This window comes from Gambusia affinis, linkage group LG12 (assembly GCF_019740435.1).
Source record: "Gambusia affinis linkage group LG12, SWU_Gaff_1.0, whole genome shotgun sequence".
NCBI lineage: Eukaryota > Metazoa > Chordata > Actinopteri > Cyprinodontiformes > Poeciliidae > Gambusia > Gambusia affinis.
This window is the reverse complement of record NC_057879.1, coordinates 23644949-23661046: the sequence shown is the minus strand read 5'-3', so window position 1 is coordinate 23661046 and position 16098 is coordinate 23644949. Positions and strand designations below refer to the sequence as shown.

Below are 16098 nucleotides of genomic sequence, written 5' to 3'. Positions count from 1 at the left end.
GACTGTTGGCATGATAAACTTGGGCTCTCATCCAGCTCAGTGGCTGGTAGCCGAGGGAGCTGGGCCTTTGTGTTGATACCCTTGGGAAACAGACAATCCTGGATGGAGGATATCAGAGGGGAGACAAGATGGAGGCCACTGATGATCTTTAAACAGCACAGTAAAACCATAAGCAACAGAATCCTATGAGTTTTATGATGCTGCTGTCATGTCGGCTGCTGAGGCCAGAAGTAAGGACCAAAACTATGACATCAGACTAATTACATACATAAATGTTACAACGCATTAAATTTGTGCTCAATGCATTATAATAGAAGTGGAAAAAAAATGTTAGGTGGAATGTATCGTGTCTTTAAAAGAGGAAACCCTAACCTGAAGTCATATATTAAAGCTTACACTGCAGGGGAATGTTTAAAAGCATATTATGAGGAAATATTTGAAATGATTTCTATTTATTTCTGTACTTTGCTGCAGCATAGCTTATTGCATTCTGTCAGAAATAATCTGTTTATTCCTGAAGATCTACAATTTATTTTAAGCATCCTCTGAATTGTGTTTTTGAAATTAGCTTTATGTTGGTTGAGATGAAGGCAGATATACAACAAACTTTTGTGCTGACATTGAACTTTTTTTCTACATAATTAAAAAGAAAATATCACAAAAACCCAACTTATGACCTTTAATTGTATCCATCAAATATTCAGCAAAGCCAACTAACGTGTTCACTCTGTTAAGTGGAAATCTTTGTGGATGCAACATGTTCTTGCATGATAACTTTGAATGAGGAGCAATATTCATGAGATTATTCCCTGCCTGAACATGATTTGCTCTCTCAGGCATTGTTTTGTAAAAGTTTTCAGTATAATGGTGACGAAGTCTGAACTGTAAGCTTTACTGATGCAGGAAGTCAGACAGGTAGAACATTCTCTGCAGATAGAGACAGGCAGGTGAGAAGACAGGAAGACAGGCGGCAATCACACGGCACAAACACAGTAGAGGTCAATGCTATCACGGAAACGAGCCGTTATTTCATAGCATTTCATCATCATCATCATCTATCTCAGTCGTTTGTGCTCTTTCCCTCTTTCATGGCAGGATTTCTCATTGATGACAAAGCCATTTATGTCTTTCGCTTGCTTCCCCTGCTGCCGCCACCCTTCCCTCGTGGTTTCTTCCTTATCCTCCTTGCTATTTATGTTTCCTCTGTTTGCTTTCACACACTTTGTCTCGTCTCATTCTCAATTTGCATCTTTTTTTCCAGTCTTTTTGTCTTCCGATGCCACGTACCCAGCTTACATCTTTGCTATTTTTTGCCGCTCTCACCTCTTCTACATCGCTCGTCCTCCTCTTTCTCGCTTACATCATTTTTCTGCTCTAACCACCTCAGCCTCTCTGTTTCTACTCTTCATCACTATTATGTCATTCACTTTTGATTAAAATCCTGTGCACCCTTTAACTTACTTTCTTACTTTCCTTTTAACAGTTATCATTCTCACTAGATACCAGGCTTGTTTCTTTCCTTGCTTCCTCCAGCTGGTATCTTTCCTCCTTCTTCATTTCCACTCCCTCCATATATTTTCACCTCCTTCCTTCAAATCTCATCCTAATTTCCATTTCCCATATTCTTAATCCTTCCTTCCTGCTACTGCTTTCCATCCTGTGGTTTTACATCATCCTTCCTACCTTAGCTGAGTTCTATTTCCTTCTCATCTGCCAGGCCCCGTTTCTGCAAAATTTGAAACTTCATGTTTCCATGTGTAATTTTCTTCATCTTTTGCTCCTTTATTTCACCGATTTCACCAGTCTTCGCTTTATTTTTTCATGTTTCCTTCATTATTAGAAGGATCTCTTGTCGGTGTGACATAATCTCAAGATTGTATTTTCTAATTTATTTTTTAATGTATTTATTTACGATGACAAGAGATGATGTAATCACCTTGATTTGACATGTGACATGTACCAAAGAGAGATTTTTTTAAATGCTCTCCTTTTGAGCCAAACATTCCAAACGTTTAGTGTGCACATTTAAAAATGCGCCATACTGATTTTTAACAGTTCATTATGCTTTTATTGTTGCTGTTTTGGCTTACATATCTTTTACAACATTGATAATAACATTCCACCAATTTAGATCCCATTTTCCACCAAGCTGCTAAATGTGAACTGTTATACAGGCTTTACCAAAAAAACATAAAAATTAAATAAAACAACTTCTCCTATTGTCTGTACTTGTAGCATTTTTGTTTTGAGCTCTGTCACAACCAAACATGAATTTTAATACTCTGAATGTTTACACAAAACACATGACTGATAGGTGTTTATTTTGTTATTCTCTTGAGCTGAGCAGTAAAAAAGTCATAAAAGGTCATGGTAACCCAGCAGACTGGTGCTGATGTTAATGAAGCAGATTGACAGCAGGTCGTAACAGTCTGCACTTTAAACAATCTGGCAGCCGCACAAAAACATCTGTCACTAAAATGAAACATGTATTAGTGCACTATTTAGGAGAATCCCACATCTGTTTTATACTCAACAGTTTTTGTTTTTTTTTGCTTTGCTTTGACGCTGCTGTCATGCTGTTTCTTCACGTACAGCAGGGGTGTCAAAGTCAAATGGACGGAGGGCCAAATAAAAAATTTAGCTACAAGCCGAGGACCGGACTGATCGAATGTTCATTGAGATTTTTTTAAATGACGCATTTGGTCTAGTGCAGCGGACCGGGGTGCGCGTTGAGGATCGAACGGGGTGAGAGGATCAAAGCGTTGTGAGGATCGAACGGGGTGAAGTGCGTTGTGAGGATCGAACGGGGTGCGCGTTGTGAGGATCGAGGGTGGGGGGGGGTGCATCTCGCATTTTTTCAGACGGGGTGCCGGCTTGCTGCGGGCCGGTTCTAATATCATCCCAGGGGCCGTAGAAAATCTTCTCGCGGGCCGGATGTGGCCCGCGGGCCTTGACTCTGACATATGTGACGTACAGCAATGTATCTAAACTTGAGAATTTCGTAAAACATGATGTGTCACATCTGTGAAGTATCTGTGTCACCTACTGTACGACACTCTAGAGCACCGTGTTTTACACCATCAGGACAGGAAAAATAGAGAGATTACGGTTCAGTGGACTGTTGTGGTCAAATAATTAGCAAGCAGTTCAGATGGAGCTGTTTAAGCCTTCCAGTGTCACAAAGTAAATTCAACTTCGTCAGTGCAGACAGAGTGTCTGCATGGCAGGTAGTGTCATCACTGAATCATTACGTTGACATTTGAGAAGCACTTCAGTAGATTCAGTAGCAGTGACATATATAGCGTTTCAGGGTGGTGACATTTACAAAATAAATGTGTGACAGCCCGCTTGGGTGAAACTGTGTATGCTACAGTTCAACAAAGGTCGAAACGTAAACTTTCAAAGTACACGCAAAGTAAAACCTGGAGCAGGTATGAGATCCAGAGAATCAGGATAGTTTGAGCACATTAAATCCTTTTCAAAGCACTTCTCTAAATGTCTTCATCGAGTTGCTCATGGAAAACACTAGTTGAGTTAATTTGTTTAATTATGCCTGCTGCACATAGGGATTGTGCAATAAAATGCAGGTACAGAAAAGTTTTGCCCAACATGGCAAAAATATTAATTTTCTGTTTAACTTTTCAACAATAAAACAAGAGGATTTATGTTTGTTTATTTCTGCTTGAACAAGAATTTACTTTGTACTGATTAAAAAAACAGTAAAAAAAAAAATTAACCAATTCTGTGACATGGCCGTGTCTCTCAAGTCTTTAAATTCAGAGGCATCTCTGCTTAATAAATTACTGATCGACCTCTCAGGTCTTGTAAACAGAATCTGTTAGTTGTTCTTTGCTGAAATGGTGGGACTGAGAGTTTGCTGACTTCAGTTGAAGGCTGCAGAATGCTCTGTCCTCTGGGAGTCAGGTCAGCAAACTCTCTCGGGTGTTAAAAAGAGCTACAAGGCTCACTGTTCTGCTTCACATCGTGTTTCTTTTTAAAAGGTTGTTCAGTCTTAACTGTTTTGGTTGCTTTTCAACTCTTCTCAGCCCATGTAATAAAATATGCTGCTTTATACAAGTAAAAAAACAAAAAACAAACTTATTCATTTGACATTTTGGGAAGAAAATGCTGAACATCTACAGACTAACATACCCTATCCAACAAAAGAAATGCTCACATAACAGCTCTTAAATCTTCCTTAGCAATTCATAAGGAACGTTTCTAATTATTGATATCTTGCCCTCCTTGTCCTCAGCCCTGAGAGATAACCGCATCCAGCTGCACCGCTCAACTCCCACGGAGCTTTCCATCAACATCTCCGACGTGCAGCTGTCTGATGAGGGCGAGTACACCTGCTCCATCTTCACCATGCCGGTCCGCACGGCCCGGGCGACCGTCACCGTTCTAGGTGGGTAATGCAAACGCCACAACAACACGGCTTTCGCCGCACCAAACACTGACAGACGAACTGTCATCTCAATTAGGATGTTGTAACTTTTTAATGCGGGCTTAAAATAAACCCTGCAGCTGTGTGTCAGGCATATTTTAATATCAACTCAAGCAGAAAGAAAAATGAAAGGTATGTGTGTCTATGTGTCTCATAAAACACTTTCAGAATTAAGTAGGATTTTTAGTCAAAGTCAGCCTTTTCTTCTTTCTGCCTTTTGGTAGAACTCGTAGCTGTCAGTCTTCTGTCCATCTTGGTAATTCCTCTCTGGATAGTTTATATAAAGGTGTCTTCCTTTCTCCTATTTGCCTTGACTAGATCCCAAGATGAGGTATTCTGAAAATGCTGCTTTCTTCCCTTTGCAGTGGGACAGTATTACTTGCCTTGTTAGTCATCAATCTCCTTTGAGACTGGCTAACATTTGTACATACCAGATTGACAGTAGTCTTCATTAATTTCTCTCATGCAGCTGTTGGAATTTTGACAAATTTAAATGTAGCCTACCACTTGAGGCTTTTGGCACTTTTTTTAAATTTTATTTTATCCATGGGGTTCCTGTTGTTCCTGACGATTTCATGAAAAACTAATTACTTTTGTCAGACTGCATGTTGAAAATAAAGGCTGATCAGGTTGCAGAAGTTTAACACCACCTGTCTAACTGCCTCGAAATGCCCTTGATGTGCCGCTGGGATATTTATCCCACTGAGTTCAGATCCAAGTTCAGTTTGACCCTGCTGACAACCTTTGTTTTTGCAACTTGTAAAAAAACAGCACACAGCCATTAGGCAAAGTATTGAAATTTTAGCCGTTTAGTGCTGAGTTTCTATGAAATTAGAAGACAAATTCTTGACATCGTAGCAATTAGGCAGGAAATATCTTAAAGTCTAAGTCTGTCCAAAAACACTGAAGCCCACATGATGCAACCTGATTTTCATTAGACTCGGGTAATTGGAGTTTTTATAAAACTGCTTTCAGTAACATATTAGATGGGCTAAATACTTATCTTAGGAAGCAGAACTTTTCCTGGCAGACCTGCATTGTCTCAGAGCTCCATATCCACCCAGTTTGATGCTGATTCTTGTTTATGTTGTTAACATCTGAGAAAGGCTATGACCTTATGTAACTCTCTGGTGATGATAAAGCAGTTCCACTCATCCTCCGTGAGATTAATGTTATTGCCTATTTGTGATGCGTCCCTGCAGCAGGCAATAAATTGTGGTCACCATGGCAGTAGAGAATGTGCCATCAACATCTCCTCATTGGACATTGCACTAATTGGCCCCACCCCTCTACAAATAGTCTTTATTGTATTGATTTTGATTTGTAAAGTTGTTGTTGTTACTCAGCATTGGGTTTCAGTGGCTGCATTTTATTGTTTTGTTGAGAACAAAGCAAAGGCTACAATGCAACAGTTAATGGCTTTAAAGTACAACCACAATGGAGACTTGGAGTTGGAAAGCAAAACACAATTACCCTGGTATTCCAGAGAAGCTGCGGTGGGCTTGTTTACAGTCAACAGCACTTACTAATATCTCAAACCACCCTTAGCTAATTTGACTCTTCACTAATTTGTTTTTCACTAATATATATTTTGCCCACATGCTTCTTAGTGTCAGGTTATCTGTTTGGGAATTGATAATCAACAAAGCCTAACATATAATTTAATTCAAGAGTGAAATATTTTAGAGGTTTTGTAGAGTATAATCAGAACAAAATGTCTATTGAACAAGGAGGACTTTTCATAAATGGAAAAGTGGGTACTATAAAAGCAAAAGTTGCAAAAGTACAAAATGACGGAGTGACAAAATGACTAGCAGTTGTTCCTGCTTGTTAGAAAACAGTCCTGTTCAATCAGAAATCATAAACATGATTCGGTATTCTTGTGTCTGAAATCCAAGACTGAAAATCTTCCTTTAAAACTGCCACTGTGGGGAACAAAAACTATTGAACACATTCATGTTTTCATATCTCTAATGTTCCAATTGACCTCAAATTTCTAAGCAAATCTCAGTAATGACCCAATTCAACCACAAATACAAATAAATAAACACAAATTATACCATAAATGATGTTCCATAATGAAGATGAATGGGTGATAAAATGAGTAAGTGAATGTAAAAAGTGCTGAATGCTCAGAAAATCTGAAACTTGTCAGTAGTTAGAAAGCAGTCCTTCCTGTAAAAGCAATTTATTATCAGCTAGTTTAATCATGATGACGATGAAAAAGATTTTCACTACAAAGGTTTTCCATAATGAGCATGACATAATGTGTAAACGCAAAGAGTTCCTAAAAGGTTTGCAACCTTTTGATTAAACTTATTCTTTGTCATTCATCTTTATTGTAATTATTTCTGGGTTTATTTGTGTAGATTTCTTCATATGTGTGGATTTCCTGGGTTTTTGCTAACAGCTCATGTAAATTTCATGTCAATAATCACATACTTTTAAATTTGATGGAGGATTCTTTCTGTTTGTTAAAGTTTACAGTAACTTCTGTTTAAACAAGAAGAATGTTTAAAACGCCAAGTTTACTTGTGAAAAATGAAAGTTTCATTTGTGTTTTCTGCTCTGAAACTAGCCAAGAAGTTCTTGGATGACAACCAGAGCTGACAAGGATTTCTGCCTAATTTTTTTTGGAAACTGCTCTAAGTAGAAAACAAGAGATGCTAGAATTAAAACGTTAAGGGTGGAGCGGGATGGCTTACGTCTTCCCTGCTGCTCTGTTGCTTGAAAAAAGCCAAAGGGCTTGTTCACAAATTTAGCATTATTCTTTCGGGATTGGAGGAAGCATCCTCGAACATTCATTTATTCAGATTGCTTTGCGGTGATGCAGGGTTTAATGAGGGAATTAAACATAGTTGCCCTGGACAGCATTGGGAGCAGTAGCCAAAAGAAATGTTAAGTTGCTATTTTGTAAGAAGGATGAGGAGTGAAGCCTGGTTTGCTTCAGCTATTTTAAATTAACATGAGAAACACTCCTTTCTGTTTCATTTCATATTCCTGTAATTGTGACTCGAGCATTTTTTTTCTTAATTCACTGTAGTTGACAGCTGTGACACTGTATTCTGCGTTTCCTAAATATTTCATGACCCCCGAGAGAGAGCTGGCCCATTAAAAATGTATGCTAAAATGTTGAAAACACACGAATCTCCATGGGAAAATTGAGCAGAGATGTGGAGTTTTTTGGCAGAGCTTTGTTTGTTTGTGTGTATTTTAACCTTGTTTTGACGTGAATGATTTGACTTCTGCACACACAATTACACATCCAGACACAACTGCTGAGTATGGCCAGTTTAAAGGACTGTCGGTGAGTTCAAAATCTGTGTCATGCCTGTGCTCTATCCTGAGAATAATTTATAGGGGCTTTATTCTCTTTCTCTGAATATAAGGAAAGGGTCTCAACACAACTTTTCTGGCCAGTTCTATGTGTGCAGTATTATTCCCTCATTAATATTCAATGCTACTTTTCTGCAAGGGAGCTTCCGCACATAGTGCACTACATCAAATGGTGGTACATTAAAAATTGACCACGTTTGTATTTTTTTGATGTACACCTCAGTTATTTCGTTGCACTTCTTAGTGCTGCTTGTGAGCATTTCTGCAGTGCCGAGGCGCTAATATCAAAGAAGCATTCTGATAAACAACAGTGCTACCAATGGACACGTTAAATTCAATTATGGCACCCATAACAAGTGAATTATATTTAGCCAAGTCATGCAGCATCACCAACCAATTGATCGCATCATGTAGTCCTCTGCAAATGTTATATACCGCCTTTTCTTCCTTTATCTACATTTTCAAATATAACCTGTATATTTATTACAGTTTGGCTTAAAAGAGTGAGCTAAAACAGACAGAATGTAACAAATACACTTCTGCACATGATGCATCTGGATCCTACTGGCACAGGGTGGAGTCTGCTGAAAAAAATGCATCAGTCCAGTGGAAACCGAAGCAGATCTGCCTGTTGGTCTTTAATGGGTGTTCAGGTTTGGTGACAGAGCTGAAAACCTCCAAAATAACAGATTTTAACTTAAGTTATTATAAAAAATGTAAATTAAATTCCCAAATGAGTATATGAGTAAATTGTCGTCATGAATCCTTTATTTCTAAGAAGTAAAAAACATCATTGCACAAATATTGATTCAAATGGTTAATATTGGAGTTAATAATCAGATACTAAAATGTTTTGGAGGATATTTTTTTTGTTTTCTGACATTATTGCATGATTAAATACTCCTTGGGTAAAATTGACCCAGGAACATTATTGCTGTACCTCAAAAACGAACATTACAGGACAAATAGTAGAAATTAATCATCTACACTGACAGTCATCTGGAAAACCAACTCAATGTTTTTATCTCATGTAGCAGTTTAAGTGCTTTCTGATATCATCAAAGATAAGTACTACATACAAAAGTTACTTTTGTGGTGAAAATGACTTGTTGAAGTTCAATCTAAGCAAAATAGGAAGAAAGTCACTTTAAACCACCAGATTAATATTTTAGCTTAAGCATTGATATATTTGTAATAATTAAGTAATTTATTTGACTGTTTGAATTTACAAATGAAAAATATACTATATAGATGTACAGTGTTGAAAAATTCTAGATATTAACTTAATTGCCCTGCCTATATTTGCAAACAAGATTGCGATTTACTTTTTAGTATTCTATAAAAAACTTCAATCCATTTGCATGGTCATCCATCCATTCATCCATCCATTCATTCATCCATTCATTCATCCATTCATTCATCCATTCATTCATCCATTCATTGACTAGAAAGATGCACATGATTATTACAAGGTTCCATTTTTGCTTTGCTCTCACATTCATCCTCCTCTTCCTTCCTGTGAAAATCTTTCTTGCAATCTTTCAACTATATTTCTTTTTCTGACTATAAATAAATATGTATACATATCCATCGCTCTCTTTCCAGTCTTAATGCACAAGATGGTAGTTTGCAAGAAGATGGCAGACGAATGTTCATTATTTAAAAAGCAGAATGTCAGTAAACTCTGCCAGCACTTGGAGAAAGTGCTGCCTGTGACTCCAGATGGAGTTTAGAAAGTTTTCTTCCCTTCCCCTCAACTGTAATGGCGGTGATGAAGAGGCCTACTAAAATATTTGGCAGACAAGATGTGTGGATTATTTTTGCTGCCTTTCTTGCATTCGCTTTGACTCGTGCTTCAAGTTAAGATAGTAATTAAGCAAAAATGTGTCTAGTTTTACTTCCTTTGGAAAAAACATCACTGGGAATGAAAAAAAATGCATCATGAAACTTTGGTTTGGCTGGAAGAGTTTTGATGTTTCCCTTGGCCTCTGTTCTTTGTTTGACCTCTTTGTCTATCTTAGTCTGAAAGGTCATGGAAACATCTGCAGAGCAGCTGAGCTGAATGAAAGAGGAAGTCTGCTCTCCCTTCCAAAACTTTTCACATCCATTACATCTATGGTTCACTGAGATTTTATGTGATAGACCCAGATAAAGTAGTGCCTAACAGTGAAGTAGGAATTAGATTATGTTTTTCTTGGTTTTCTAAATTTTTTTGCAAGTAAAATTCTGAAAAATGCATTGTGAATATATAATCAGCCACTTTTACACTGATACAAATAAATCCCAGTGGAGCTAACTGCCTTCAAAAGAAACATAGTTAGTAACATACATACTAACAACCCAGCCCCATTGTGAAACACGGTGGTTGCAGCATCATGCTTTGGCACAAGTGTCTTTCATGGGGGTTTTTAAAAACTTATTTCAATTTCTCTTCACTTAGCTATTATCCCCCTCTTTGTGCTACCATATCACAAATATCCTGATGTGATCAGTTGAAGCCTGTGAATGTAAGTTCATAAATTTTAGTAAGGTAAATCCCACCATCGCATTGTAAGTAGATTTCAATTTTGCGAACTACCGTAATTTATTTTATGATTTGAGCCAACCTGGATTACCAACACATTTCTGTGTATTAGCTCGATTTGAATTGTAGACGTAGCATTTTAAAGAGATGACACAGTATTATTCCTCTTGTAGAATTAATTGCGTTCCTGAGAACATCTCAGCGGACTGTGGTCTGCCATTTGGGGACTTCTCTCCAAATATTAGACTACTTAATATGAATGCCACAAGAATTGTGGGATTGTTGAGCTAATGAAGGATTTTTTTTTTTGTCAATCATTTCCTACTGGGAGCTTCTTTAAGCTTTTCTGATGTATTCAGGTCTTGGAAAAAATAATGTGGTTAGCATTTCAAATTTGTCATAAGAGTGAAAGACTCTGGGGTGACTGACCTCTTTTACTTCATGAATAAAGAAAAAAGGTTAAGCTGAGAAAGAGTGTACTCTTATTGTTATTGTAAAATTTCCATGTAAAATGTCTTTCAAAATGGATTTTGCAGCCTGTTATGAGATAGACTGAATTGTCACGATTAAACCAAGTCATGTCATATTCCCAGTGAAATATAATTTAGTCTAAAGACTGCTTGACAAATGGAAACACATCAATATAAAACATTCAGCTCCGAACTTGAACTCTGAAGTCCTGCAGAGTTGGACTCCGTTATTTATTTCATTAAATGTTGAAGCCAGTGTTAGTTGTTACTAGATACGTCTGTTAGCAAACTCTAGAAAAGCTGTCTAATATAAGAAGCTGTTATTTATGTAATTGTCTCTAAAATATTTGACAGTTTTATTATCTACAGTGTTTTCTTGACGTTGCACTGCGGTCCAGCAGTTCCACAGTTCAGATTTAGCATTGAACACAAAGTCTGTCTCAGTTCTGTGGTGAGCTTGGAAAAATATGGAAAGAGAATGCAAATTTTACAAAACATGTATTTTCACACTTTTGCTGGCTATCAGTCAGGTAGCCAGCCAGGAATGGGAAGCACATTTTGTGGATTTAAAACCGTAACTTTTTGAAACTTTGGTGTTCTTTGATTTTGTAAATCGCCCACTCATTTCCACGGTGGCTGACTGGTCTTGACACATTTTCATTCTAACTGGGACTCAAGGTCAGAACTCCTTGAGGCTGTTTTTAGTTGAGGAACTTGAGCCAGCATAGAACTACGACTTACATGGTGGTCAATTGCATCTCCAACCTGCCAGAGTGGATTTATGCACCAACAGCAGATGTTTCCTTTAGATTTTTTCTTCACTATTTCATTGTTTAGTTTTGTTTTCAGACATTCGGAGAACAGATTTTTGTGTCTTCATACAGAAAAATACCAGTGTTAAGCTGTCACACTGTATTTTATCTCGCCATGTATGTCTGCATATCTTATATGTATTGTGTGGGTCTAAATGTGAATAAATCAAGCATGTTTTGTGAAACCTTAAGTCCTTTCCGTGAAACGTTGAGGCTGTAAAGAAAGAAAGAGTGCATGAAAAAAGATTGTAGCAGCTTAGTCTGGCAAGGATTTTAAAAAGGAGTCAAAAGAATCAGCCATTCTACTACATAGAAAATGGTCTACAAGTGGAAAACAATCGGAATAACCATCAACATGCAGAAGTCTGGCTTTTCGAACAAGTTTATCCTGAAAGCTGAAAGATGTCTCCAAAAGTCTGAAATGGAATCATGGCACCTAAAGCAGGGTTTTGATATGAAAATGTTGGCTGCAAAACCAGAAGGAAACTCCACAAGTTTAACTTTCTTGGGAGATATTTGCAAGGAGGAAACCTTGAGATGTAGTAAAGTTTGTCAGAGAAATCGTAAAGGCAGGCCATGAGTTTCTGGAAAAAATATATTTTCTATACACCTGAACAGAAGACATGTTTAATATAAACCAAGTGCAGCATTCCAAGAAAACTTACTAATTGAATTATTTAGTTTTAATAAAAAAACATACTTTTAATGAGATGTCTATTTATCTCTGCATAACTGTGTACTACAGTATGAAATGCAAAGAAATTCAGTGCTGGAACCCAGATACAATAAGCTTTTCAAAGAATACACATAAACAAAGACACAATAAGTTCTCTAACTTTATAAAAGTTGTCTCAAGGTTTCCTGACCAAATGCCATCTTTCTGGATGTTTGCTTGTTTGGATGCTGAACATATTCAACCTTGCATCTCAGGAATAAAAGCAGCCTCTCTTATAGCGCATTAAATGTTGATGGAACAAGTGCAGTTTTAATCAGGAGAATCTGGTTGACTCTTGACTGTAAGTCTTGCTGTATTGATCTGTTCTTTTCTACTTTTTATGCTGCTTTTGTTGTTTATGTTTGCTCTTTTAGATCTTAGAGTACATTTATAATTGTTGTGTGGATCGGTTTGGGCAAAGTAGTTTGTTAGGTTTGGGAAAATATCTGATTTTGATAGCTCCGATGTTCCAGGACATATTAGAAACATATTAGCACTTTGCCTGTGATTGTAAAGCAGCATTATCAGGTTTCTGTTTTGTCCCTAGCAAGGTTGCCCACTCAACCTTAAGCAAAGTTGAGTGGGCAACCTTGCTCAATCTTGCTACGAATCAGAATACATTTAATACATGGATAATGGAAAATTAGAAAATCCACTCAAATGTTTGGTATTTCAGATACAACCATCTCAGGAATTGCCTGCAAATAACCCAGAGTTCCATCCAGGAGGTTTATATCCAAACCGTAACTTCAGGTTTTCCCTCTGAGACGGAAACAGTCATTATCTATATAGCCCTAATTGGTCCCTTGTCAGCAAAATAGAGAAATCTTCCAGTGCACCAGGCGTGACAAACACTAATAAGTCTGGGCAATGAGTATGATACCTTGGAAGGTCATTTGGGCTGCTGTGCACAGCCATGAAGCATTTTGGGTACAAGCCACTGCATCATTATTTTTCCTTATCTGGTTTCTATCTTATATAATAAATTCAAGCTGGTCTTTAGTAAAGTGGATGCTGTATCACAGTGTTCTGTTCATCTTCGCTTTCACCCAAATCTATTCACCACAGCTCTGCAAACATATGCAGCAGTTGTTGGAAGCTTTGCCACAAGCCTTCAGTTATTGCTGTTTCTGGCTACAAGGTGAGCCCTGCAGCACAAAAGTTTCCCCCTGTTCCTCCTGCTTACTCTCCACTATTTATGCTGCTTTATCTCTCTCCAGGTGTGCCCGGTACGCCTCAGATCTCTGGCTTTGAAAATCCAGTGCCAGAGGGCGAAAAAGTCACCCTCACCTGCACCAGCACGGGCAGCAAGCCCCCTGCCAAGCTGCGCTGGTACAAAGGAGACATCGAGGTGCAAGGTGAGTGACAGAGGAAATTAGTTTGCATGCATGCGTGGATGTGTTTATTTGAGATTTTACAAAGTGAGGTAAAATAACGTGTGTTGGAGTCAAGTTGATACACTGAGGCTTGGACTTGTTTCCTTGTGGGAGGAAGAGAGAGGTTTTGTCAGATGCACAGATGTGGCTTCTGCTTGTGTATCTATAATTATGGCCTATGTGGCTCTGTTTCCAAGTGTGAGACAATGATATGTGTGCAAATATGAGTTTATTGTGTGTGTAAGCCATGCTGCGTGTGTCGTGTCCTTGCCATATTGCTTTGTGTCTCTGTATGCGACCTAAACCTGTAAATGTTTGTGTCCAAGTGTGAGAGCAGGCTGCTCGTCTGTGTTAGAGTGGGAACATGCTGAGTGGATCTATTCCCCTCTCTTTCCTTTCCTCTGATCCTGTAAATGTGGATTTTTCCAGGGGCTGTGCACAATGCCTGACAGAAATATTTACCCCTCTTGATCTTTTTCACGTTTATCACTTAACAACCAGAAACTTTAGAATAATTCGCTGGGATTATATGTGATTATATTAAAACTGAAATGGAAGGAAAAATGTTGCATGGGTTTTAAAAGTGTGGCTTCCACCTCTAAATAACATCAAGTGCAAACAACTGCCTCCAGAAGTCTGTGAATTATTAAAAAGAGTTCACCTGTGTATAAACTCCAGGGTCTCAGAGGTCTTTTAGAGAATATTAGCGAACAAATAGAAGACCAAGGAACACCGCTGACAGGTCAGGGAGGAAGTTTGAAATGAAGTGAAATCTTTATTCGTTTCAAACACGTAAAATGTCAGAGAAAAAAATAAAATAATCACAATAATCAAACATAGAAAAGCAAAACTTCCATATGTAATCCAAAAAGGAGTAAGAAGAAGGAAAAAACTTAATTCTATCCCCAATTGTCTCAGCCAAATATGTCCCACATTATACATGTTTACATGTCTAATTTTTACTCATTCTATATCTATACAATTAATTTATTATTATGCAGTCGACACCATGCTTAGCCAGTACAGTTCTCTGTAACATATCCATACAGCTATATTAATCTTCAACAAAACAACCAAAAGCAAAATCTTTCCCTCTTCCTGAATACAGGACAACCTACCTCTGGACTCAGGTTGAAAACACCTAGAGGTCAGAGGTCAACCTTCCATCAAAAAACATTCCGAAGTAGCCAATGATGGTTTGGATATTATTTTTTTTTTCCTTCCCAAGTTTAGATATTTATATTTAACTGCCATTATATTGAGAGCAAAGTGGAACCAAAGTCAAATTTATTGTTTGTGTGCAGAAACTTTGACTATAAATCTGATTCTGGTATTAATGTATAGAGAGACCAAGACTTAAATACATTTGAGAATCTGGGGCAAAACTGAACACAGATGTTTACAGACTATCAAATCAGACAGAGCTTGAACTTTTTTTGTACAAGGAAGAGATGTGCAACAAAACTAGAGTACTATCAAGCCCACTGTTTTCTTATTTTTTATTTAAAAGAAGACCATAAATCATTTAGTTTATTAATTCCACCCCCAATTATGCACTACTTTGTGTTGGTTCTTCACATTGATGTTTGTGGTGTGAGTAACTTTCCAAGCACCATCTTATTTATTTAGTCGCCATCGCTGACACGCTGCGGTTTCTCTGTAAATGTGAGAATCAGAGCAAGCCGGATGTAAGCAGGGATAGCTACACAACCAAAGCTTTTTCGAAAAAGGCAGGGCAGCGGAGAACTTAAAGGGATGTGGTCGGACAGTCAGACAGAGACAGAGAGCTTTGCATGAAGTCACGCTCAGTGGCTATTCGTTACAGATAAGTGGGAGAAATGAGCAGAAAAGAGAATGAAGATAGAAGGAGGAAGATAGAGAGGAAGTCCTGAGGAAAAAAAATTAAGCTACTTTTTTTTCTCTGCTAAAAGGCAAACAGATTATTGAGTTAGCCGTCGGCTGACTGTGACTCAAACTTATGGAAACAGCAGTAGTGGCATCTTTCCAAATTACCACCATGTTTCCTGTAAACCCCTGAATAGTTGTTGCCTTATTACTCAGAGGCTTTATGCTTTGCTTTAGTGAGCAGACCAAACATGTTGGCAGTGTAAATTCTGCTGCCCTCTCACTGCTTCCTCCATCTGCCTTATGAGAAGCTCTGCTGACCTGCAGCGCTGATGGCACTTCAAAAACAGCGCCCTCTTTCTGCCAGCAGATTGTACTTTCCATAAATAATTCTGTTTAGTATTTTGAAACTTCTATTCAGTATCACTTTGTATTGTAATTATTGAAATACAATACAGTAATACAAAAGTATAAAGATGTATTGATGTAAAGATGCCGCAGTTAGGCTTTGTTGTGCAAAAACACTCATCTTGTCCAGATGCCTTGGCAGTGTTGTTATAATTATGGATTGAA

At 37.9% G+C, this 16098-nt stretch overlaps 1 protein-coding gene across 4 annotated transcripts in view; it reads left to right on the top strand.

Annotated features, from left to right (window-relative positions):
* The window catches only part of cadm3 (cell adhesion molecule 3), a 150056-nt gene that overhangs the window by 79838 nt on the left and 54120 nt on the right, over window positions 1-16098 (top strand). For all 4 annotated transcript variants that reach the window (XM_044133949.1, XM_044133950.1, XM_044133948.1 and 1 more), the window contains exons 4-5: window positions 4256-4408; window positions 13525-13662. In XM_044133949.1, the coding sequence (XP_043989884.1) occupies window positions 4256-4408; window positions 13525-13662 (291 nt within the window). The remainder of the gene's footprint in view (window positions 1-4255; window positions 4409-13524; window positions 13663-16098) is intronic.